The 26,428-nt window shown below is 44.3% G+C and overlaps 1 protein-coding gene across 5 annotated transcripts in view; it reads right to left on the bottom strand.

Annotated features, from left to right (window-relative positions):
- Positions 1–26,428, bottom strand: part of LOC137634929 (zinc finger protein 143-like) — a 54,816-nt gene extending 28,388 nt beyond the window's left edge. For 2 of the 5 annotated variants that reach the window (XM_068367488.1, XM_068367492.1), the window contains exons 1-6: positions 26,356–26,428; positions 13,579–13,672; positions 12,317–12,415; positions 9,437–9,639; positions 483–678; positions 262–345 (exon numbers count right to left, since the gene is read on the bottom strand). In XM_068367488.1, coding sequence (XP_068223589.1) covers positions 262–345; positions 483–678; positions 9,437–9,639; positions 12,317–12,415; positions 13,579–13,660 — 664 coding nt within the window. In that variant the 5' untranslated portion in view covers positions 13,661–13,672; positions 26,356–26,428. The other 3 variants (XM_068367489.1, XM_068367491.1, XM_068367490.1) reach the window with 3 other exon arrangements.

Genomic DNA, 26,428 nt, shown 5'->3' with positions numbered 1-26,428 from the left:
CAACCGACAGGTGTGAGTGAGCAGTAGCTGGTCTACCCCAACCCCCTCCCGCTAACTAGCGGATGGGGTAATTATCCCTCACTTAAATTGTCTTGGCTGGTTTTCAGCGTTGCCGAAAGTAATACCCTATAAATAGCGAAGGTTTGTATCTCTGTCGGAACAAAGTAGAGATATAAAAGGAAAGATGATTCACTATACAGAAACACTTAAAATACTGTGTGTATCAATTTACAGTAACAAGGAAATCACTCAGAAACATACCTGTATGAACACGCATATGTACTTTTTTGATATTTGATGTAGTAAACGACTTGTTGCAGATCTGGCATTTAAAAGGACGTTCACCTAAAATAAAATTTAGAAATATATATTTTTTTTTAAATAAAACAACCAATACAATAATTCATCAGTTATTCTGTATGACATGATCAACAGTTTTCAGTATAGGCTAAAAAGAAAAAAAAAACTGTCAATATAGTCACCTGTGTGAGTTCGAACATGTTTCTGTAAGTCTCCAGACGTTTTAAAGCACTTTCCACATTGCTCTTCAGGGCACTGATATGGCTTCTCTCCAGTATGAGTTCTGATGTGTGATTTTAAGGCATATCTGGTGGTGAAAGTCTTTTTACATATTCCACATTCATGCTGTTTTGTGCCAGTATGAGTTCGTTGATGAATCTGTAAAATTCAGATTTACATAAAAATCCACATATAAACAATAGGATGAAAACATTAATACTTTTGCTTTAAGGCACCTTTAATTTAAAAGGAAATATTTTCATAAAACTTGAATAATATTGCTGATGTAATTCCCACAAACTTGCTACCGAGTAAATAATTAACCCTCTGAGGATCCAATGGCATTAACCATTCGTGTAGCCATAAGTGCTATAGAGAAAATTTAATTAGCTTTCTGGTGCAATTTTCAGTTTCTTCTACCTTTGTTAGTTATGTTATGAAACATCATAAGTTGGTTGTCACATGACATCACTGATCCTAGGCCAAGTCATTATCCATACAGCTATTCCTTCACAAGCAGGATCAACAGAAGGATCCTAGAGTAATTCTTTTTTTTTTTTTTTTTCAAATAAACATGCTAAGTCCTACAATAGGTGTATAATTTGAGCAAATCTGGAAAGCGGCTGAAAATTTTTATAAGTGTAGGCAATTACTGGTGGATGGTAGGGAAGCCCCACCCCTATGCCAGCACACTGAGTACCTACTTAAAACCTTTCACTTAGAACTTGCAGGGTGGTCGAGGCCCAAAACGGAAGTGTAACTTGAAGGAAGGTAGGTTTGTATAGTAAGGAAAAATACAAATCATTTAAAATATTTCATTTATTCCTATACTGTACAAAAACAAACCCTCATCCTTCAAAAGGAGACATATCCTTGGGAGGTAGGAAGTTCCTATAACCAAGCTGGCTGGTTTAAAATCATGAGATGACAGAACACTTGGATCTGTAGAGGTGCATAAGTGCTAAATCTTTATCCAAAGGAGGATATATCTTATATGTATTGTCAAAGTAAAGTAATAGGTTGTATACATTCAGTACATCCTCCCTTTCGTAAGGAGAACGGGGGAGATACTTGTATTGTATATTTAAATGTACAGAAAAGGTGCTCCGCATGAGAAGTTTACAAACCTGCATCAACTTCCGATCCAGGAAATAATGGCCCGAGCATAGCAACCCAAGGGAGGGATAAAACGAGAGGAAAAAGGTCCGGCATTCTTACTTCTTATCCTAGACTTATGTCGTGATTGCTATCATAGACGAGATGCTTCTTGTTCTGTGAAGGAGATAGGTTCACTAATTGTGCAACTGACAGTCTTCTTGAAAGTTAAAGTTGAACCAATCTCTGACTTTGTGATCACATGCTTGATGGGTTCTTCCGGATTCTCAACGGAAATTGGAATTGGTTTGGCTAAAGATCTTTTTGAACCTGCCTATGCTGATAAAGCTATTTTGTAACTGCAGTCTAACAGACTCAATTCGCTTCAATTAGAGTTGCAGAACAATCCCAGGACAAACACGCGAATCATCCAGATAATTAGTCGCATCTCTAAGGTAGATGGAAAAGGACTCAAATCAGGGGTTGTGAAGAGCGGAGTTCCTAGTTTTTTGCTTCATGTAATTTCCCTGCCATTTTAAAGCAAAGACATGGGAATTATATGAAAAAAGTGTTATTAAAGGGGTACCTGCCAACACTCCCTAAAGGTCTCATCCAGTAGCTGGTGATAGAATCCGCGTGGCAGCGTTATTTCTCATGCTAGCATGTCCGGCTGTACTTATGGATGGCTATATAGAAGTCGTACTGCATGTGGGGTTTGCCAAATTGGTGTACAGTACTGGTAAAAGGGTTTTATCACAGTGGAATAACCACTGCGAGTGCAATAATGTACTCTCCTTTGCCAGCTCATTCATCTGATGGACTGCTACTGGACATTTTTAGGCTGGATTTGCAAGCTGGTGTAGTACAGTACTCCCTATATATACATGCAAGTTTTCTGAACTTCAAATCATAAGTATCTCAACGCTTTTGATCATTTCCTCTTCTACAAAATAGTAATTTTTAATTTTCCTTCTTTGCAGGGGAAAGAGAAGCTCCAATGGGCGCTAAACAAGTTAAAATGAAAAAAAAAATAATTCAGATAGGAACTCAAAATTTAACAACGGGTAGTGGTGAACAGTTACAGCCCATCCATGTTTACTAGAAGCCGAAACAAATGCTAACAATGCTGAACAGATCACAATCAGAAACCCAATTACCAGAATATTTAACCAAAATTTACCCTCAAATATGACAAATTCGTAGGTAATTTGTATTTTTCCTAATATACAAACCTTAGCTATTTAATAGGGGTTATTACTTTCGGCGTAGCTGAAATGACGAGCCATTAGAATTTTAACGAGGGTTTACTACCCCACCGCTAGTTAGCGGGGGGTAGGGAGGGTAGCTTGCTATCCCCACCCCCCTTTCACACACACCTGTGCTGAGTTTACTTTGCTTAGAGGTAGGACTTCACGGGGGATAGGGCTGGCGGGCAAGTTTGATTAAATAGCTAAGGTTTGTATATTTAGGAAAAATACAAATTACCTACGAATTTGTCATTTGTTCCGTAACTGAAATAAATACCACGCTATTTAATATGGGTGACTCAACCCTTAGGAAGGGTGGTAAGTCCCGGCCAGAACTGGTTTTTGGCTTTGCCCGGGGACTCATTATTTGAGTGTCAGCACTCAACAATAAGGAGTCCCTGCACCTTGCTAGAACCTTGCAACGCAAGGACTGGGGCCTACGCAAGCTGTGTGTGAAGGTATAATAAAGTGTGACTCGTCCTAGGAAGTTGACCTGTAGTCCTTTAGATGGAAACTTTAGGCTAGGACTCTCCCAATACCACCTTGTCAGGGTATGGGGACGTGATAGTATTAGCTTAATACTAGGAACACAAGGGAACACGGTTTACCTGCAGAGAACCCAGGATGCTACTTTTCCCAAGAGAGGGGAAGATGAAGAAAAGAATAAGGGCCAGACAAACCTTTTCATTCATGCAGACTAAGACCAGGCATCAATGCCCTCAACCTTCTGCTACTTGTCCACTGAGCCTGAGGTTCTAAACCAGCTGTTGTACAGCCACCACAGGGCCGATAGAGAACGTATCGAGCCTCCTGTGGGTCACGTTTTGCAGGTAGTGGGCTGTGAAGGTCATCTGACGCTCCACACCCCAGCCTGAAGAACCTGCGTCACTGAAAAATTCTTCTTGAAGGCCAGGGACGTAGCTACGCCCCTGACATCATGTGCTCTAAGGTGTCGTGACAGAGGAGGGTCTGGATTCAGGGACCGATGGATCACCCTTCGAATCCATGCCGAGATGGTGTTCTTGGTGACCCTGCTGTTAGTCCTCCCAGTGCTAACAAACAATGCCTGCACCTGAGGACGGACTGCAGCTGTTCTTTTGAGATATAACCTCAGACTCCTTACTGGACACAGTAGGAGATGGTCTGGGTCATCTGTTACAGAACGAAGACTCGAAATCTGGAAGGAGTCAAACCGAGGATCCGGCACCCCCGGATTCTGAGTCTTAGCAATAAACTCAGGGATGAATTTGAACGTTACCTCCCCCCATCCCCTTGAACGGGCGATGTCATATGAAAGACCATGAAGTTCACAGACTCGCTTGGCCGATGCCAAAGCTAGTAGGAACACCGTCTTCCAGGTAAGGTGGCGATCAGAAGCCTGGCGTAATGGTTCGTAGGGAGGTCTCTTAAGAGACCTGAGAACTCGAACCACGTTCCATGGAGGTCTCACTTCCGACTGAGGGCAGGTAAGTTCATAACTTCGTATGAGTAGGGAAAGTTCCAGCGAGGAAGAAATGTCCATTCCTTTGAGCCTGAAGGCTAGACTTAAGGCTGAGCGATAGCCTTTCACCGCCGAGACTGAAAGGCGCATTTCTTCCCGCAAATACACGAGGAACTCCGCTATTGTTAGAATAGTGTCATCGAGTGGAGAGATACCCCTTACACGACACCAACCACAGAAGACTTTCCACTTTGCCTAGTAGACAGATGCGGATGATTTGCGCAGATGTCCAGACATCTTGATCGCAACTTGTTGGGAAAATCCTCTCTCAGTGAGGAGATGCTGGATAGTCTCCAGGCGTGAAGTCGTAGCGAAGCTACAGCTTTGTGGAAGATGTTGGCATGTGGTTGTTTGATTAGATCGTGTCATGGAGGGAGTTCTCTCGGAAGTTCCGTTAGGAGTTGCAGAAGGTCCGGAAACCATTCCGCGTGATGCCATAGCGGAGCTATGAGGGTCATTGAAAGATTGACCGATATTCTGGTCTTGTTGAGCACCCTCCTCATCAGACAGAATGGGGGAAAGGCGTACACGTCGATGTTGTCCCACCGTTGTTGGAAGGCATCTTGCCAGAGCGCCTTGGGATCCGGGACTGGGGAACAGTATAGTGGAAGCTTGAAGTTCAAAGCTGTCGCGAACAGATCCACAGTCGGGGAACCCCACAAAGTCAGGACTTTGTTGGCTACTAGATGATCCAAAGACCACTCGGTACTCACTATCTGAGACGCTCTGCTCAGATTGTCGGCGAGCACATTCCTCTTGCCTGGAATGAAGCGTGCTGATAGTGGAATTGAGTGGATTTCGGTCCACCTCAGTATCTCTACTGCAAGATGGGATAGCTGCTTCGAAAAGGTACCTCCTTGCTTGTTGATGTAAGCCACTACTGTGGTGTTGTCGCTCATCACCACCAGAGTGACCCGCCAGGTATTGTTGGAACTGCTGAAGGGCCTTCATCTCTAAGATTTATATGGAGGCACTTTTCTGATTCTGACCACAGGCCTGAGGCCCTGTGGTGTAGAACATGGGCCCCCCACCCTTTCGTTGTGGCATCCGAAAACATCAAATCTGGGGGGAGGACGAGAAGGTCCACTCCTCTTCGTAGGTTCTCGTCTGTCACCCACCACTGGAGGTCCGTCCGTTCCACAGGTCCCATAGGGATCATGACGTCCGGGGAATCGTAATCTTGATTCCACCGAGACTTGAGTCGCCACTGGAGGGATCTCATCATGAGGCGACCGTTGGGAACTAGACGAGCCAAAGATGAGAGGTGACCGAGGAGACGTAACCACGATTGGGCTGGAAGCTCTTCTCGTCTGAGAAAAGGGCTTGCGACCTTCCTCAGCCTTGCTATCCTGTCGTCTGATGGGAAGGCTTTGTGGAGATTGGTGTCTATAATCATGCCTAGGTATACCAGTCTTTGAATGGGAAGCAGAGAGGACTTCTCGAGATTTACCATGATCCCCAGATCCTGGCAAAGTCCCAGAAGTTTGTCTCGGTGTCGAAGAAGGGATGACTCCGAGTCTGCTAGGATCAGCCAGTCATCCAGATAACGGAAGAGATGGATGCCGATCCTGTGTGCCCACGACGATATTGGGGTGAAAACACTGGTGAAAACCTGTGGTGCTGTGGAGAGACCGAAACACAGCACCTTGAAGACGGATGGATTGGGATCTGGAAGTAAGCGTCCTTCAGATCCAGTGTGCACATGAAATCTTGAGGTCTCACTGCAAGTCTGACCGTGTCTGCGGTCTCCATGCTGAACGGAGTTTGCTTGACAAACTTGTTCAGAGCCGAGAGGTCGATGACTAGTCTCCAGCCTCCAGACGCCTCTTTACAAGAAAGAGTCGACTGAAGAAACCTGGGGACCCGTCGAGGACCTCCTGGAGAGCGCCCTTCTTCAACACGGTCTGGACTTCTGCAAGAAGGGCCTGCCCCCTTGCTGATCCCATGGCAAGGGAGCTCAATGACAGTGGATTCGTCATCAGGGGAGGTAGAGATGTTGTGAACGGGACGCGATATCCCTGACTGATTACGGAAATCGTCCAGGAATCGGCCCCGAGTTGCTGCCACCTGTCTGCGCAACTTTGAAGGTATCCCCCCACTGGTGGACATGCAGGGGGATTGCCAATCCTAGCGTTTGCGTCCTCGGCTGCTCCCTCTAGGATTCTTCCCTCCCCTGGAGGGCTTTTTGCAGGGCTTAGACCACTGTCTTCGCTGCCGTTGTCGGTTTTGTGGTCTTGGTAGGACGGGGCTGCTGGGGTGCTGGAGGTTTATAGGGCTTGGATGTCAAAGCCCTATGTAGGAGGGAGTCTTGGTGGGACTTCCTCCACCTCTCAGCGGCATGCTCTACGTCCTTAGGCTCAAACAGGTTCGTTCCCATCACGGAAGAATGTCTGAGCCTGCTGATCTCGGTGCTAGGGACCTTTTGATGGAACCTCTCAGATGCCGCATCCCGACGTTTCAGGATGGTGTTTGCCCACAAGTTCGAGACTTAGTGGGCCAGAAACTCGACTGAGCGAGTGCCTGAGAGTAGGAACGTCTCCATAGCTTTCCTGGTACGTTCTTTGGATAAATCCTCCGAACGTATCAGGATACCTAAGGTCCCTAACCAGATATCCAGCCACAAAGTGGCCTGCATGGCACACTTCGCAACCTTCTCCTGATTAAGGATCTCAGTCGCTGAGAATGAGACCTGCCGGTTGGAGAGTCTCTCAAGAGGGACTCCCCTGGTAAGCTCTTCCAATGAATGGTGAAGGGGAAGAGCTAAACAAGACTCCTCTAAGATCACGAAGTACCTCCTCTGCTGTACACGAGGAGGTGGGAGAAGCTTGTTGCCGGCACTGGATCGGCTGGAGGAGGCTAGCTCGAAGAGCTGGACTGCGATCTTGTCCCTGGCACTCTTAACCCCTTGAAACCAGGGCAAAGCTGCACTGGCCTTAGAGGGTTATTGGGTCCCAAACACTCAGTCCAAGACCGTGTCTTTGCCCTCTCGAGGAGGAATCTCTGGGTCAGCAAACCCATCGAGTCCTCATAAGGGTCAGAACCTGCCAAAACGCATGTTCTGACTCCTGCAGCTCTCCTCCTAAAGAAGGACTAGCAGCGAAGTCTCCTGGCCTCAAAGGCTCTTCTTGGGGAGACTCACAGACGTTCTCCGAGTGACTGGCTGGCTCCGGTCTAAGTCTAGACGAGGACTTTGGTACTGTCTTGGAGTCCTTCGACTCCTTCCTGGGAGGGATGCAGGACTCCAACAATGACGGAGGTAGGCTCTTCTCCGCCCCTACCCGAGAAGACTTTCCAGCACGAGGTGGGGTTTCCCTCATTGGTGTGATGGGGGAACGCCTCACCTCACGAGACTCCCCTGAGGACGGGAAATCCTCGTCTGAAGGGGATGGAGAAAAAGTCGGGGGGGGGGGGGGGGGGGGGGGGTGCTGGCTGTCTCGAAGGCTTGCGAGGAGACACCTTAGTCCTCGGAGAAGTCACCGCGTCCGAAACTCCTCTTTTTCTCTTCAGGGGAGTAGACGCCACCATCAGCAGTCCTCCGAAGAGGAGTCTCTGTGAGTGAACTCCCCCGAGGGAGAGATTCACCGGCAGGAGACTGTTGGACTTAGTTCCTCCCTCGAAGGTTGAGCAGAGGGAGAAACTAAGCCTTCAGCTACAGCAGGTTGAGAAGTTGCAGAGGTAGGAGATACCGCATCGGACACCTCTGCCACCACAACGTCGACGATAGACAGAGGATCAACCTCTGCCAAAGTCGACGATTGGTTGACAACGGCACCCAACCGGATGATGTCAAACAAGGCTTCCTTGGAGGACGAACCTTCGAGCCCCAAGGAAGACCAAAGCTGGAATAAATCAGTTACATTGACATTAACATTTAAATCCTCCCCCGGGGGAAGAGGTGGAGCTGCCTCGCTAGGGGAGGCAACGCCATCTCTTGAACCCCGAGATCGGGAAAGAGAACCATGGTCTACGCTACCCCTCGACGGTCTCTCGGAAGAAACCGATCGAGTGGGACCTTCGGAGAAGGTTTGGGCAACGGAAGAAGAGTCCTTGGGATTTTCTTCTTTCAAAGAAATCTTCGAAGGAGAAATATCCAGCCTGGATTTCTTCTTCCGTCGCCGAGAAAACCTCTCCCACTGGGAGGTAGACCACTCCCTACACTCACCACACTTATTACTACTATCACACCGTTGGCCCCTACCGTAAGGACAAAGGGTGTTAGGGTCCGTCTCGACCGCCGACATAAATGTACCAAAAGGGCGGTCGGGTAATCCAGGACATTTGCGCATTTTCGCAGAGGCCAACTTCGCACACACACCTGTAGGAGAAAAAGCAGAAAGACATTAATGGCTGTCAGAGAGGCGAGGGTGAGAGCGGACACGTCCGACTACCACCCGAGACGAGAGCAAAGTGAGCTCTAGCACAGGTGTGTGTGAGGGGGGGTAGCAAGCTACCCTCCCTACCCCCCTCTAACTAGCGGTGGGGTAGTAAACCCTCGTTAAATTCTAATGGCTCGTCATTTCACCTACGCCGAAAGTAATAACCCCTATTAAATAGCGTGGTTTGTATGTCAGTTACGGAACAAATTCACTTTATAGTAACAAAAACAAGAAAAATCTGACTACGGTTACTGGATGATTTGGGCTTCTATTGCACTTTGAAGAAAGATACTGCACCTTTGTAATACCTTTCCAACAAACAACAAATGTGGAGGTGGGGCGCAAGGTGATGCCATGTCTCCAAATTAATTGATGGTTCCTTTATATGAAGTGATGATATCCCCTATAGCAGAGTAACTTAAGCATTAGAGATACTACTTCGAGTTCTATCGAGCCTGAGCTTGAAGGCCTCCCTTGTACACACTGAGCCCGTGCTTTGTACGTTAATACCCTAGCCTATATTTCTTTGGTATTCATGTCACATTGGATTCCCTGTTCTAGCCTTCCACAGGAAAACTTTTAAAGACCAAACAGCACATCAACTCCATAAAGCTAGTGCTTAAAACATGAAGCATATGCATATTGGATAAGATCCATTAAAATAATACATTAGGTACAAAAGAGTTAGTAACACTTACCCTGAGGTGACCAGCATTTGAATAGAGTTTTTCACAATTAGGGTAGTTACAGACAAACTTTCCATTCAGTTTTCCATTTGAATTTTCTATAAAAAGAGGATCTGGGTGACTGTCACTTTCAGATACCTCTTGAAGCAGGGCATCACTGTATATGTAGCCAATTCTCCCATCGTCTAGTTGCACTGCCATACCTTCCATATTCTCTGGAAAAAAATGAACAAATCAACTGGTTGTAAAAATAAAATAAGACCTAATGTAAATAATATCTTACTTTTATCATAAATTGCACCTACAATATATTATTATTGCCACCCTTAACTTGTACTTTGTGTTTTTTCAAATTCTATCTCCTCCCTCAACAATTAATATTAAGACCGGGGATTACTACCCTATATAGACCTCCAATCAAATCATGAGTTTTTTCTAAAAGTAATTTTTATTCTAGATGTGAATTTTTTCATTATGGTAACAAAAAAATAACCATATAAATCTAGAAAAAAAATTAGGAAAAAAATATGAACCAAAAATTGGAAAAAGGCTTCATTTGATTATTTTATGTCTTTCTAAGTTATATACCAAATTTCAATGCTATATCCTTAAAACTAAGGGAGAAGATAGAATTAGAAGGTCAATAAGTATAGTTTTGAGATATGGGTATTCAAAGTTTTCCTTTGTATTTTTAAAGACGATATTAATAAATCATGAGTATTATGAATTTTATGTTCTTTTTTGGATATCATAATTTAATCATAAATGTAGATCCATTTGCTCAATATCTTGCTTCTTTAGGCTCCTCTCAGGCAAGGCGGCCACTCCTCCATCCACACCACTCTCTCTCCATCACTAACTCCGCTAATATTGCCTATATTAACCCCCCGGCCACCCCCTACCCAGTCTCTCGGCAGAGTTGCCACCTTGCACCAAAAGTTTAACTGGCTACCCTCCAGCTTCGCCAAAAGAATACATCCACATATAAATAACGGTAAGTTTGTTAGTGTTGAAATAAACAGTACTGATAACATGCCAACTAAGGGTTGTTGTGGGCAATGCAGTAACATCCCTGACTGGTGAACGCCAGACTGGGGTTTGAGTCCCGCTCAAACTCGTTGGGTTCTTTGATTGCTACAACCTCGGCTACAGATGGGTGGTTTGGGGGAGCCTATAGGTCTATCTGCTGAGTCATCAGCAGCCATTGCCTGGCCCTCCTTGGCCCTAGCTTGTGTGGAAAGGGGGCTTGGGTGCTGATCATATGTATACAGTATATGGTCAGTCTCTAGGACATTTCCCTGCTAGATAGGGTAATGACACTGTCCCTTGCTTCTGCCATTCATGAGCAGCCTTTAAACCTTGAAACTAAAACCATTGGTATAAAACTTAAATACAACAAAAAACTAGTGCTTCCTAAAGGGATTAACTTATACAGTGAACCCTCGTTTATCGCGGTAGATAGGTTCCAGACGCGGCCGCGATAGGTGAAAATCCGCGAAGTAGTGACACCATATTTACCTATTTATTCAACATGTATATTCAGACTTTTAAAACCTTCCCTTGTACGTAGTACTGTTAACAAACTACCCTTTAATGTACAGAACACTTAATGCATGTACTACAGTACCCTAAACTAAAACAGGCACAAATATTAAAGGCGATTTTATATCATGCGTTTCCTAAACACGCTAAAAAGCACGATAAAAAATGGCAACCAATGTTTTGTTTACATTTATCTCTGATCATAATGAAGAAACAAACTGGAGGTAGAGCTTTGCTTATTACCCAGACATATTTCCCATACTTTTCCCTTAGAACTACATCACATCTTCCTACTTTAGATAATATATATATATATATATATATATATATATATATATATATATATATATATATATATATATATATATATGTGTATATATATATATATATATATATATATATATATATATATATATATATATATATATATATATATATATATATATATATGTGTGTGTATATATATATATATATATATATATATATATATATATATATATATATATATATATATATATATATATATATATATTTATATGTATACACATATACATACCTACATATATACATACATACATATATACATATATACATACATACATATATATATATATATATATATATATATATATATATATATATATATATATATATTACTGTATATATATATATGGGTTTGGAAAAAATCCGCGAAGTGGTGAATCCACGATGGTCGAACCGCGAAGTAGCGAGGGTTCACTGTAGACCAATATCTAACATCAAACAAGTGATGTACGGCAGAGCAAACATGGTAGTAGAAATTTAATCAAGACCAAAGTTAATTTGAGTTAACAGGGGCATGTACATTATTGACCTACTCTAATGTCTAACCAAAGATTATTCTTCAATTCCAGCAGAAAAATGCTAGGTGAATTATCAAAACCAAGCATACATCCTGTAATAGTGTACATAACCCATCAAAAATGACAGCTAAATATTCAAATAGACATGCACGTGCACAGATTCAACCCTTCCCACCCTCCACCTTTCCCAACTACAACACAGTAGTTGTAGTTTCCGAGTGTACCTCTCGGAGTATCCCCCTCTCCCTTACCCTAAACGAGGGAAAGGGCGAGAGTGAGTAGTTACTTAACACAGTAGTTGTAGTTTCCGAGTGTACCTCTCGGAGTATCTCCCTCTCCCTTACCCTAAACGAGGGAAAGGGCGAGAGTGAGTAGTTACTTGTCTGGCAATGTTGCTCAGTGTTACTGGAAAGTAATATATATTGTATATCTTTACATACATAGCCAGACACTTGCTCTTTATTATATATGGGTGGTATAAAAGAGATATTGTAACACAACAACAAACCTGTGTGATCCTCTCCCAAAGCATTGTGCACAATAGCTTGAGTACCATCCGGGAGTTCTACTGTTACTGCTCCACCACCTTCTGCAACCACCATAACACCTGTCAAAATAAGTTACATTCAGTACAGTATATACATATGATACAAAAAATACATTAATGGATACCTCTAATCACTTACAACCAAAAGATCTTTTGGTAATGTAAAGTAGTTTTTATTCAATGGTTTACTCAGTGTTGTATCTAAGTTCAATTGACTTTTTTCAATTTTAAAGTTGTATCTTGTAATACTGTCATTACTTCAATTTTTTTCTTATAACTTTATTGGCCAATCGGTTCAAAACTAATTCATCTTTTTCTTTCATCTTGAAAGACAGTTAACCCTTTTACCCCAAAGTACGTACTGGTACGTTTCACAAAACTCCTCCCTTTACCCCCATGGACGTACCGGTACGTCCTTGCAAAATTTTTTTTTTTTCTGCATATTTTTGATAATTTTTTGAGAAACTTCAGGCATTTTCCAAGAGAATGAGACCAACCTGACCTCTCTATGACAAAAATTAAGGCTGTTAGAGCAATTTAAAAAAAAATATACTGCAAAATTTGCTTGAAAAATAAAATAACCCCTGGGGGTTAGGGGTTGGAAAGTTCCAAATAGCCTGGGGGTAAAAGGGTTAATAAGGTTCCTTACAATAGTCTAAATCTTTGTTCTACTACATTTTTTGTACTGTACTTTATTAAAGTTTGGTGTTGCTGATATTTCATGAGTGTTTATTTTCTTTTATGTAAGTTGCAAGTGATTCATGTGATGAGGGCTTGGTTACCAGTGTCGTGGTTACTGTATCAATATATAATTAAGAAATTAACTATAATAAATTCTTTACTGGAACCATATTTTTCTTAAATCCTCACTTTTTCAAATAGCACTTGGTGTATGATATAATGAAATTAAACTTCGCAAAAAGTAGTGTCTATTGTATTGATTATGGCCGCTTATAAATAAATCATCAACCCAAATTCAATGTTCTTTTCCAAACTATAGTGTATTTTGGAGACATCCGACGTCTTGAATTTCTCAATATAAATGCTCAGCAAGCAAGTTACTTTTCAGTACAAAACTCAATCAGTTTCATTCATAAAAGTATCAACAATTACCTCAAGTTTCATTGTAACTTCTTTCACCTTAAGGGACAAAAAAATAAACCTTCCAAATTATTTTATCTGAACATTTTTATAACAACTGAAAAATAAACATTGGGACTAACTTGTTTGTTCAGTTCCATCATCCAGCAACTCTCCTGCCTCCCCTGTCATAAGTGCCGAGACAGTAATACCTTCTTTGTTCATGATGGACTAAGTCTGTAACAAAATAGAAAAAAGAGGATTGTAAATATAGTACTGTACTGTATTGTACATACTAGATTTTCAATAAAATACTTATTGATAGAATATGACAAATTCGTAGGTAATTTTTCCTAACTATACAAACCTTAGCTATTTAATAGGGGTTATTACTTTCGGCGTAGCTGAAATGACGAGCCATTAGAATTTTAACGAGGGTTTACTACCCCACCGCTAGTTAGCGGGGGTAGGGAGGGTAGCCTGCTACACACCCCCCCCTCACACACCTGTGCTTGAGCTCACTTTGCTTGGAGGTAGGACTTCACGGGGGATAGGGCTGGCGGGCAAGTTTGATTAAATAGCTAAGGTTTGTATAGTTAGGAAAAATACAAATTACCTTCGAATTTGTCATTTGTTCCGTAACTGACATACAAACCACGCTATTTAATAGGGGTGACTCACCCATTAGGAAGGGTGGAAAGTCCCTGCCAGTACTGGCTTTTGGCTTTGCCCGTGGACTCAATATTTGAGTGTGTTCGCACTCGGCAATAAGGAGTCCCTGCACCTCGCTAGAACCTTGCTACGCAAGCTGTGTGTGAAGGTAAAATAAAGTGTGACTTGTCCTAAGAAGTTGACCTGTAGTCCCTTAGAAGGAAACTTTAGGCTAGGACTCTCCCAATACCACCTCGTCAGGGTATGGGGACGTGACAGTATTATCTTAATACTCGGAACACAAGGAAACATGGTTTACCTGCAGTGGTTTGAGGTCAGCTGTGCAGAGAACCCAGGATGCTGCTTTCCCAAGAGAGGGGAGGATGAAGAAAAGAGTAAGGGCCAGACAGATCTTTTCATTCATGCAGACTAAGACCGGGTAACAATGCCCTCAACCCTCTGCTACTTGTCCACTAAGGAGCCTGAGGTTTTAAACCAGCTGTTGTGCAGCTACCACAGGGCCGATAGAAAACGTATCGAGCCTCCTGTGGGTTACGTCGTGCAAGTAGTGGGCTGTGAAGGTCGTCTGACATTTCCTCACCCCACCTTGAAGGACCTGCGTCACTGAGAAATTTCTCTTGAAGGCCAGGGACGTAGCTACGCCCGACATCATGTGCTCTAGGGCGACGTGACGGAGGAGGGTCTGGATTCAGGGAGAGATGGATCACCCTACGAATCCATGCCGAGATGGTGTTCTTGGTGACCCTCCTCTTAATCCTCCCAGTGCTAACAATGCTTGCACCTGGGGACAGACTGCAGCCGTTCTTCTGAGAACGACCGAAGGACCAAGGGAGAGATCGCGACCCATGAAATGTCACCGTGGAGGCCTGGAACTACACGGAAAAGTTGTCGTACACTACAAACACACAGCACAAACACTGAAAAGGAAACTTACTGTATTTCTATACTCAAATATATACATAAACATAAGAATGTTTATATATATATTAAGTATAAGAAAAGTGAGTAATTAAGTAAAGACAAAACATAAATGGCTGCCATGCGAGGGCGGGAGCAGACACATCTGCACACCGTCCGAGCCAAAGGCGAAGTGAATCAGTTCACCGGTGTGTGAGGGGGGAGGGGTAGCTAGCTACCCCTCCCCTACCCCTTCGCTAGCTAGCGAGAGGGTGGTCAACCCTCGTTAAAAATCTAATGGCTCGTCATTTCAGCTACGCCGAAAGTAATACCCCATGTAAATAGCGTGGTTTGTATTTCGGTTACGGAACAAAGTTGGATCAAGGGGAGAGGTACCTCTTCCACAACATCAACCACAGAAGACACTCCACTTCGCCTGGTAGACCCCTGCGGATGACTTTCGCAAGTGTCGAGACATCCCCTCCGCAACTTGTTGCGGAACGCCTCTTCCTGTGAGGGGATGCTGGATAGTCTCCAGGCGTGAAGCCGAAGCGATGCTATGGCTTTGTGGTAGATGTTGCAGTGTGGTTGCTTCAGTAGCTCGTGTCGTGGGGGAAGCTCTCTCGGGAGTTCCGTCAGGGGATGCAGAAGGCCCGGGAATCACTCTGCATGATGCCGTAGCGGAGCTATCAGAGTCATCGACAGGTTGACCGATAGTCTGGTCTTGTTGAGTACCCTTCTCACCAGACAGAACGGTGGGAAGGCGTAGACGTCGATGTTGTCCCACCGTTGTAGGAAGGCATCTTGCCAGAGTGCTTCGGGGTCCGGGACTGGGGAGTACAGTAGTACAGCGGCAGCTTGAAGTTCAAGGCTGTCGCGAACATGTCCACAAAGTCAGGACTTTGTTGGCTACTAGAGGGTCCAAAGTCCAAACGGTACTCACTATCTGCGAGGCTCTGCTCAGACTGTTGGAGAGCACATTCCTTTGCCCGGAATGAAGCGAGCCGATAGTGGTATTGAGTGGATTTCAGTTCATCTCAGTATCTCTACTGCAAGATGGGAAAGCTGTTATGAAAAGGTACCTCTCTGCTTGTTGATATACTGTAAGCCACAACCGTGGTGTTGTCGCTCACGGAGTGACCCGCCAGGGTTTGTTGGAACTGTTGAAGGGCTAGATATAAGACGTTCGTTCCTAGCAGATTGATGTGGAGGTACCTTTCTGATTCTGACCATAGGCCTGAGATCCTTTGGTTCAGAACGTGCCCCCCCCCCCCCCTTCTTTTGACGCGTCCGAGAACAGCATCAAATGTGGGGGAAGGACGAGAAGATCCACTCCCTTTCAAAGGTTCCCGTAGGTCAACTACCACTGCGGGTCCATTCGTTCCGCAGGTCCCATAGGGACCCGAGTGTCCGGGGAAACGTTGCCTTGGTTCCACCGGGACTTGAGCCGCCATTGCAGGGATCTCATCCTGAGGCGGCCGTTCGGAACTAGACGGGTCAAGAAGGAAACGTGACCTAGGAGACTTAACCAAGATTGGGCTGGAAGCTCTCCTCGTCTGAGGAAAGGTTCTGCGACTCTCCTCAGCCTTGCTATCCTGTCGTCTGATGGGAAGGCTTTGTGGAGACTGGTGTCTAATATCATGCCTAAATATCCCAGCTGTTGGGATGGGAGCAGAGAAGACTTCTCGAGATTTACCATGATCCCTAGATCTTAGCAAAGTCCCAGAGGCTTGTCTCGGTGTCGAAGAAGGGCCGATTCCAAGACTGCCGGGGTTAGCCAGTCAGCCAGATGGCGAAGGAGACGGATGCTGATCCTGCGTGGCCACAAAAATATCAGGGTGAACATTATGGTGAACACCTGCAGTGCTGTGGAGAGATCGAAACACAGCACCTTGAACTGGTAGATCTTATTGTCTAAGCTGAATTTCAAGTACTTCCTGGAAGACGGAAGGATTGGGAGCTGGAAGTACCCGGCCTTCAGATCCAGTGTGCACCTAAAGTCTTGTGGTCTCACTACAAGTCTGATCGACTCTGCTGTTCCACGCTGAAGGAAGTTTGTTCGACAAACTTGTTCAGAGCTGATGACGGGTCTCCAGCCTTCAGATGCCTTCTTTACAAGAAAGAGTCAACTGAAGAAGCCAGGGGGAGCCGTCGACGACCTTTTGGAGAGCATCCTTCTAGAGCATGGTCTCGAATTCTGCCCGAATGGCTAGACTCTTTGCCGATCCCATGGTATAGGAGCTCAGCGACACTGGATTCGCTGTCAGGGGAGGTAGAGATGCTATGAACGGGACACAATATCCTTGGCTGATCACGGAGATCGTGCAGGAATCAGCCCCGAGTTGCTGCCACCTGAACGCACAACTTTAGGCATCCCCCCACTGGGGGACATGCAGGGGGGGTGCCAATCCTAGCGTTTGCAGCCTCGGCCGCTCCCTCTAGGATTATTGCCTCCCCAGGAGGACTTCCCGTCTTTCTTGTCCCTAACAGGAGGGGGCTGCTGTTAGACACCTTTGTCTTTGCTGCCGGAGCCGGTTCCGATGTCCTAGGCTGACGAGGCTGTTGTTGTTGAGGCGCTGGAGGCCTGTAGGGTCTGGATGTAAGCGCCTTTTGGAGGAGCAAATCGTGATTCGATTTCCTCCACCTCTCAGCTGTCCGTCCCACGTCCTTGGGCTCAAACAAGCTCTTTCCAAGAATGGAAGTGTCTGAGCTTGCCGACATCCACGGTTGGGACTTTTGAGAGGAACCTCTCGGTCACTGCATCTCAATGCTTCAACATCGAGTTTGCCCACAAGTTCGAAACTTGGTGAGCCGGAAATCGATGGTGCTCGTGCCCGAGAGGAGGAAAGTTCCATGGCCTTCCTGGTGCTCTCCTTGGACAAGTCCTCGGAACGCAACAGGATGCCCAGAGATCCAAGCCAGACGACCGGCCACGAAGTGGCCTGCACGGCACACTTTGCGGCCTTCTCTTGGCTCAAGATCTCCGAAGCCGAGAATGTCACCTGCCGGGCGGAGAGTTTCTCGAGAGAAATTTACCTGGTAAGCCCTTCCACGGAATGGTGGAGAGGCAGAGCTAAACCAGGCTCCCAAATAATCTCGAAGTACCTCCTCTGCTGACGGCTGACAGACGCAGTGTCAGCGACTCCCACTGGCGGAAAGGGGATTGGGTAATCCTGAGGAGTAGAGATGATGGGGCCTGCCTGAAAAGAAGAAAAGAAGGAGAAGAATGTTGCCCAGACCTCTCTGAAGATTCTTCCTGCTGCTGCACGTGCGCTGCTCTGCGTTTACGGAGTGGAAATCGTGACGACGACCATCTGGAAGTACGCTGGTGCTCACGCGATCGTAAAATCATTGGTTCGCACGGCCAAGCACAGGCGCATGGGCTCGAGGGCGCGCAGGTGAGGGTGACCGCGGGTGTAAGGGCGAGCGCTGGCGGTCGGGAGACCGATGGCGCGTTTTGGCGCGTAGCGACCGATCGCGTACAGGAGAGTTAACGCGTAGGCGCGTAAGAGACCTACGGCGATCTGAAGCGTGGGCGCGTTGAAAAACGCTTGCGCGCAGGCGAAGAATCGCGCGGGCGCTTAGGAGATCGCTGGCGCGCAAGAGATCGTTGGTGCACCGTTGCGCGGCCAGAAGATATCAGCGAGGGTGCAGAAACAGATGTTGAGGTTGCGCGCAAGGGCGAACGCTCGTGGGCGGGCACAGGAGACTTCTCGTGGGAGCGCGGGCGAGCAGAGACTCGATCAAGTCTTGAAGTGCGCACCGGTGATGGTGCACAGGCGATGGCTTGCGTGTGGGTGAGCTCTGAGGGAGCGCAGGTGATCGTCAGCGAGGAGGCGAAGGAATAATCTCCTTGCCTGCGCCCAGATCCGGAGATTGTGGGCGCGAGGGCGAGCGTTGGCACGCATTGTGCACATCAGGAAAGGGCGCGCAAATGTGCGCTGGCGAGCAGGCGGTCGTGGGCGTTCAGCGAAGGAATAATCTCCTTGCCTGCGCCCAGATCCGAAGATCGTGGGCGCGCACATCAGGAAAGGGCGCGCAGATGTGCGCTGGCGAGCAGGCGATCGTGGGCGTTCAGGAGACCGTTGGCGCGTAGCAAGAACATGGCACGCAGATGTGCGCTGGCGAGCTGAAGAGTCTGCCGCACAGAAGGTCTCAGAAGTGCAGGTGAGCGCTGGCGATCAGGAGATCTACGGCGAGACTCAGCTACAGGAGATCGCTGGAGAGTTGATTCAGCAGAAGTCTGGTCCACAGCAGGAGAGAGATTGCGCGCAGGAGAACGTGGTAGCACAGGTAAAACCTGGCACTTAAGGGACTTACTCACATTGTGAGGTAAGCCCTTTGCCCCGAAGGGACCGGTGCCCGTTGGATAACGGGGTGCGATGGCGCCCACTGCGCATCTGCGTCCAGGAACGGAGATGGAAGAAAAGAAGATCTGGAATGTGTCGGAGATCGCGAATGATCAGCCGAAAGTTCTAGCGATGCAGCAGCAAGTCTGCTCTCGTCGAGGAGGATCCTCTGCAGGGGGTGAAGATGAAGATGACCACGGACAGGAGCACCATCATCAGTCCTCCGAAGAAGAGTCTCTGTTAGTGAACTCCCCCGAGGGGGAGAAGCACTCGCAGGAGAGACCGTTGGACTCAGCTGCCCCCTCGAAGGATGTTCGGAGGGGGGAACTGAGCCTTCAGCAACATCAGCAACATCAGAAGGGAGGAGTCTCTAGGAGCGTCCTCTCTCGTGAACGAGAGAGGTGAACACTTCGTAGAAGAGACAAGAAGAAACTGATGATGGCGCCCCCCAGGGCCGTTGGATCAGCAAGCTGACCTATAAGGAGAGATCCTCCGAAGAGGAGCTCCTGCAGCGGCTCAGCCCCTTGAACCTAGCTGCAAGTGCGACCGCTCAGCCCTAAGAGCATAGTCGCACGAATTCCATGGTCCAGCCTTGCAACTGCTCAGCCCCTTAAGCATGGTTACAAGAGCGGTCGCTCAGCACCAAGAGCATAACCGCCCTAAGAGCAGGAAAAAACCAACCAGGAATTATAAAGGTAAGAGAAGTTCCCCCCCCCCACCCTCCCCCTTGAAGGGGAAAAAAACTCAAACCTGGGAAGGAAACCTCCCTCGGAAGGGAAGTTACCCACCCATGGAGGCGAACCTCCTGAGCGTTCTAAGATGAACTAAGGAGCTGACAGTTGTCATGGGAGAACTTCTAGGAGAAGGGAACACGCCCATGACGAAGGCCTAGAGAGGAGGCAGCAACAGCAGACTGCCCAGGCCCAAACAGGACAGCTCTGCTGTGAAAATAAAATAAATAATTAGTTAACATTCATTCCCCCGGGGAACTCCGAAGAGGAACCCCGAGGGAAAAGAACATAAGAATTACACAAGGTATGCGTCCTCCTCCCCCACTGACACTCACGGGGAAGGGGGGGGGAAGGCGGAGAACTGTAACAAAAACAGAATTATAACAATTATAATTATGTAATTCATCTAAGAATGTTCACTAATAGTAAGAACGAATGAACCCCGAAGGGAAGCGTTCTACACAGAAGCTGAAAAGTTAACAAATACAATTAGATTCATTAAAAATAATTGAGAAAAAATAAACGGAGAGGCAACACAACCAGCAACGGAAAGGAAGCTACCGTAATACGTAGTAGTAAAAGGGTGAACGACCTCGAGAGAGAGAGAGAGAGACCGTAGTCAAACTAAACTCCCAAGTTCCCTTCGCTGATAGACCAAGTTCCCCGTAGGGAAGGAGGAACAGCGGAGAAAACAGATTAATGAATAAAGTCCAGCGATGACGATTCCCCACGGCGCCCGAGAATCGGAAGCTGAAGGATGACCGAAGGACCAAGGGAGAGATCGCGACCCATGAAATGACACCGTGGAGGCCTGGAACTACACGGAAAAGTTGTCGTACACTACACTCACACAGCACAAACACTGAAAAGGAAACTTACTGTATTCCTATACTGTACTCAAATATATACATAAACATAAGAATGTTTACATATATATCAAGTATAAGAAAAGTAAGTAATTAATAAAGACAAAACATTAATGGCTGCCATGCGAGGGCGGGAGCAGACACGTCTGCACACCGTCCGAGCCAAAAGCGAAGTGAATCAGTTCACCGGTGTGTGAGGGGGGAGGGGTAGCTAGCTACCCCTCCCCTACCCCCTCGCTAGCTAGCGAGAGGGTAGCTAACCCTCATTAAAAATCTAATGGCTCGTCATTTCAGCTACGCCGAAAGTAATACCCCACGTAAATAGCGTGGTTTGTATTTCGGTTACGGAACAAACTGCATAGTTAACTGGGAAAATAAAATTAAATAATTATTTCAACAGAAATTCCCTAGGGAGGAACTCCGAAGAGGAACCCTGAGGGAATAACATAAAATAAGAATTAAGTATGCGCTGTCCTTCCCCAGATGGCATCCACGGGAGAAGGGGGGGGGGCGCAGTAACTGTAATAAAAACAGAATTATAACAAAATTATAATAACCTTAATCATCTAAGAATATTCACTAATAGTGAGAAACACTGACCCCCCCGAAATGAAGCGTTCCCCACGGAGAAGGCTGAAAAGTTAAAATACAATTAGATTTCACTAAAAATAATTGAGACAAACAAACGGAATAGCAACCTAACCCGCAATGGGAAAGGAGCTTCCATAATAGTACGTACAGTGAACCCTCGTTTATCGCGGTAGATAGGTTCCAGACCCGGCCGCGATAGGTGTAAATCCGCGAAGTAGTGACACCATATTTACCTATTTATTTAACATGTATATTCAGACTTTTAAAACCTTCCCTTGTACGTAGTACTGTTAACAAACTACCCTTTAATGTACAGAACACTTAATGCATATACTACAGTACCCTAAACTAAAACAGGCACAAATATTAAAGGCGATTTTATATCATGCATTTCATAAACACGCCAAAAAGCACGATAAAAAATGGCAACCAATGTTTTGTTTACGTTTCTCTGATCCTCATGAAGAAACAAACGCATTTACTGTACACATCTGTGTATAAGTTAGTTTTTGCATCGATTATATTGATTATTCAGTACAGTATGTTGATTTTGTTATTACCAATATGTATATATATATGGGTTATGAAAAAAATCCGCGAAGTGGTGAATCCGCGATGGTCGAACCACGAAGTAGCGAGGGTTCACTGTAGTTGTAGTAAAGGTGAACGACCTCGAGTAGAGAGACCGTAGTCAATCTAAAAAAAGGCCACATTCTCTTCACTGAGAACCAATTTTTCCCGTAGGAAAAGAGGAAAAGCAAAGATAATAGATGAATGAAGAGGGTCTAGCCGATGACGATTCCCCTGCGGCGGCCGAGCTAACGGATATATGCCGACGGGAAGAGCGATGGACCAGAGAGGGAGAGGTCGTTCCCCACGAAGTGGAACTGTGGTATCGTTGACGTACATCACACACACAGCACAAACACTGAAAAGAACATTTACTACATTTCTATACACAAATATATACAAAAACATTAAGAATGTTTATATATATATTACAAGTAAGTAAAAAGACAAAAACTAATGGCAGTCCAAAATAGGCGAGGAGAGAGAGAGGAACAACCACTCTCGCTCCGAGCCAAAAGTAAAGTGAGCTCAAGCACAGGCGTGTGTGAGGGGGGGGGGGGGGGGGGAGCAGGCTACCCACCCTATCTCCGCTAACCAGTGGTGGGGTAGTAAACCCTCGTTAAAATTCCAATGGCTCGTCACTTCAGCTACGCCGAAAGTAATAACGCCTATTAAATAGCGTGGTTTGTATGTCAGTTACGGAACAAATAATAAATGCAATTAATAACTGTTTAAAATATCTCCTCGATGACTGCACAATTAATTACTGTACCGTTGTTCATTCTTAAGACCGAGCTTCAGAGTGTTAGCAAAAAACAGAAACTAGAAGGAATATTTTTTCAAATCACTAGAGACCATAATATTTGAGCTATATCATTCACTTAGGTTTCGTTTTTTTTTTCTCAAGGGTTATGTTTGCAACAGAACATGCCTACATACAGTATAATAAATCTAAAGATATGAGGGCAGAAATATAAAGCTACTTATACGTACAAAAATACCTTTAAAAAATTAATGAATAAATATGAATTTGAAAATCATTGTGATTTGTTTTTTTTAATAAATATTGTATAAAAAGGGTTCATAATTTTTAAAATGTGACCCAGAAATCTTTTAAGAAAGTTACGAAACAAACAGATCACGAGAAAAATTTCAATGCGAAAAGTGATCGCTAGAAAACAAATATGCAGACTCATTCGCTATTCCAAACCCAAGGTGATAAAGTTCAACTAAGGCTCTTCGAACAGCATAGAGCTACTATTTGCTTAGGAGTAAAATTCAGTTTAGTTGTCAAGTCCAATGATGTCATAGTTCGGCCATTTCTTATGATGTGCTCTTTAGTAAGCGTTTGGCTACCGTGACAGGGTGACATGTTTCCTAGAAGGGCGTTCAGTATATTTAGGTTACCTATTTCGATCTAAACTATTTTGGTAATTAATTATATTCATAACACACTCCATTCACTACATAGCAGCATACATGACATTAGCCTATGTATTTCCCAAACTAACTTTGGTGTGGTTTATACACATCTGCTACCTGCATGGTGTGTGTTTCCCCACCCATAAACCATAGTTTCCCACTGGGATACACAAATAACTGCTACATGGGGAACACAAATAACTGTTTTGCAACAACAATAATGTTCTGAAATGCATAAAACATAAGATAACCAGCTGGAAAAGTATTTGGTTTGAGTATTTGACGTGTAATTAAAAGTATCATAATTGCAAACTTTTTTTTATATGGTTGCAATAACCTCTGACAAATTCTTATTCACTATTTCAGTCGGAGAAAGGTCCCGGTATCCCTTTGAGGATACTGAATATGGCAGGGCACCCAATAAACAAAGTAGTCAAAAAAGCAAATGCTGTCTATGACTCATGGCTAATTGGATCAGGTTCAAAACTGTGATATATCAGCACTAACTCCGCCTGCATGTGCGACAGTGTTTTCTTATCCTCCTGACACTCTTCTTGACAAATCACTTTTTATATGTAAACTTAGTTGGAAACAAAAAAAATTTTGGTTAAAATAGCCATTTTCAGCTTCTCTTTTTTCTCTTATAATTAGAAGTTTAAATACCTGATCAGGCTCTTTACTATAAAGTGACTTTTGGCTTATCACCAACCTTCTTTGAGCCACCAACTATCATCTTTATTTTCATACAATTCATTTATCTTTATTAGTAGCATATTTCTGTACCCCAAAGCATTCCTTTTATATGATAATTTCTATTTGTTTTAAATATGAAAAAGCTTTTGTGATGACATAAATTGTGTTAAGTGCCTACACCATGGCAATTATTGTAAATTATAGAAAAAAAAAATACATTTGGAGATGCCACAAAAAATTCCCTATTTCAAAGACCAGGAAATAACCTTGATCTTTTTGTTTCTTAATACAGACACTTTCACTTGGAAAATAAATTTTCTACAATTAATCACTTAAAGCTCAACCGGAACCATCGGACTATAGTACTGTATAGTGGATAACATTGGATTAACACCTCCAAACAATACTAAGTTCGCTTAAGCCCTCAAACATAAAATTTACAATTCCAGTGGGTTTAAAATCATTGGAATGTGGTTTTAAGGGATAAATGTCTAAAATTGTGAATGGTGTACAGCTTCTAATATTAAGGGAAAATAAGGAATCAAAAAAGTAAAACTAGAGTTACGGAGAGAACAACATTTGATCAGAAAAAATTGTTACTCCTGTAGTACATATACTGTGATTTCACTGAATTTGACCATTTCAACAGCAAATAAACCCTAAACCCGTTAGACCGTCTAATAATGGGGATATTTTTATAGAAATCAAACTTTTCGTTCCACCGTGCGCTCTCTTCGCTTGCGGAAAAAGGAAAACATCAAGCTCCTATGCACTAGCAAGCGATACATGCTCTACTGCGCACGCTAACCCCATTATTATCCCTCAGATAATAAAGTTTTTATTTGCTGTGGAAAATGTACCATTTTCAAAGAAAACTGAAATTTTTCTAGCGGAAATACCTGCTTTTTCGTGGGAAACCTTTTTCTGTCCATAATTATAAAAGCACAAAAACCTACAGTAGATAGAGTTAATGCACATAAAGCAAAACTTACTGCATAACAAAACAAAAGCGCAAGGAGATTACATTAATCTACGAGCAATAGGAGTGATTAATTAGCGATAGTTCGGCAATACGTACGTAGATTGTTGGGTTACCAGGGCTGCTGCTTGCATAGAATATTAGAATCCATGCCTGGTATTACCCACACTACCAATCGTGTTAAGGAATAGGTTGGTCAATGAGATAACCCTAATTAATCACTTACTGGTCTTTGCTCAAATGTGCTCAACTTGCTCACAAATAAACATTATATCAATGCTCATCTGTTATGGAAAGTGGAACATGTAGCTCTATATGTGTTAGCAAAGTATTTTGGGTTTCATTGTAGTGTATTACAGGGCAATGTAACCTAGGAAATCAACTTTTTCTTATAGGGAAAAATTACGCTCTCTTCGAAAATAACACTCGTTGGTGGAGATAAATTTGGTGACCCAACCACCTACACACTACCCGGGTGACTTGGCAAAAACGGCATCGAGATTTTACCAATAAAATTGTAGTAAAAAATTGTGGGTGGTGCTAGTATAAACATTTACCACTTCATTTCCCAGCCTGGTTAGGTATAGCACCCTTCGTTTGTTCAATTAAGATACGTCAGCTTGATAATTGATGAATCCCTAAATAAAAGTGAAAACTACGTCCCTTAATTAATTTTGTACAGGCAATATATAATAGACTAGGTTCATCCTTATGAGGAAATTTACTGTTGGTAAAAGAAAAAAAAATCTACGACACCGGTATAGGCTATGATTCCATAGAATATATATATTATGCTACAAAGGCCTACCTATGATATATCGTGATCTACAACAAACCTGACATGGTATAACTTAATTAGGTGATGACATGGCTTAAATTAGGGCCTAGTCTACATTGCAACCCTATTTGACATTAGGATTAAACTAGTCATAACCTATTGTCATCCTCCTCCGCCATCTTGATAAAAGACCTGAAGCTCATCTCGATCTGTTTTTCGCGAAGAAAAACCACCATTGATAAAAGTACAGGAAAATTTTAGCGGGTGTAAACCTTGCAACATCCTAAGCATGACTGAAGTTCTTACTAGATTCGAATAAAATGCAACCCGAGTTTTAGCTGGGCATGTTGGGAAATATTACCCATCACTCACCTGTGTTCTCACCGAGGGTTGTTGTTTGTCTCCGTGACGTCATGGAACGTGTGGTCTTCTTCTTCTGCTTCTT

Source organism: Palaemon carinicauda, chromosome 45 (assembly GCF_036898095.1).
Source record: "Palaemon carinicauda isolate YSFRI2023 chromosome 45, ASM3689809v2, whole genome shotgun sequence".
In the NCBI taxonomy this organism is placed as follows: Eukaryota; Metazoa; Arthropoda; class Malacostraca; order Decapoda; family Palaemonidae; genus Palaemon; species Palaemon carinicauda.
The sequence above is the reverse complement of the archived record's forward strand: the minus strand, read 5'-3'. Positions and strand labels throughout refer to the sequence as shown.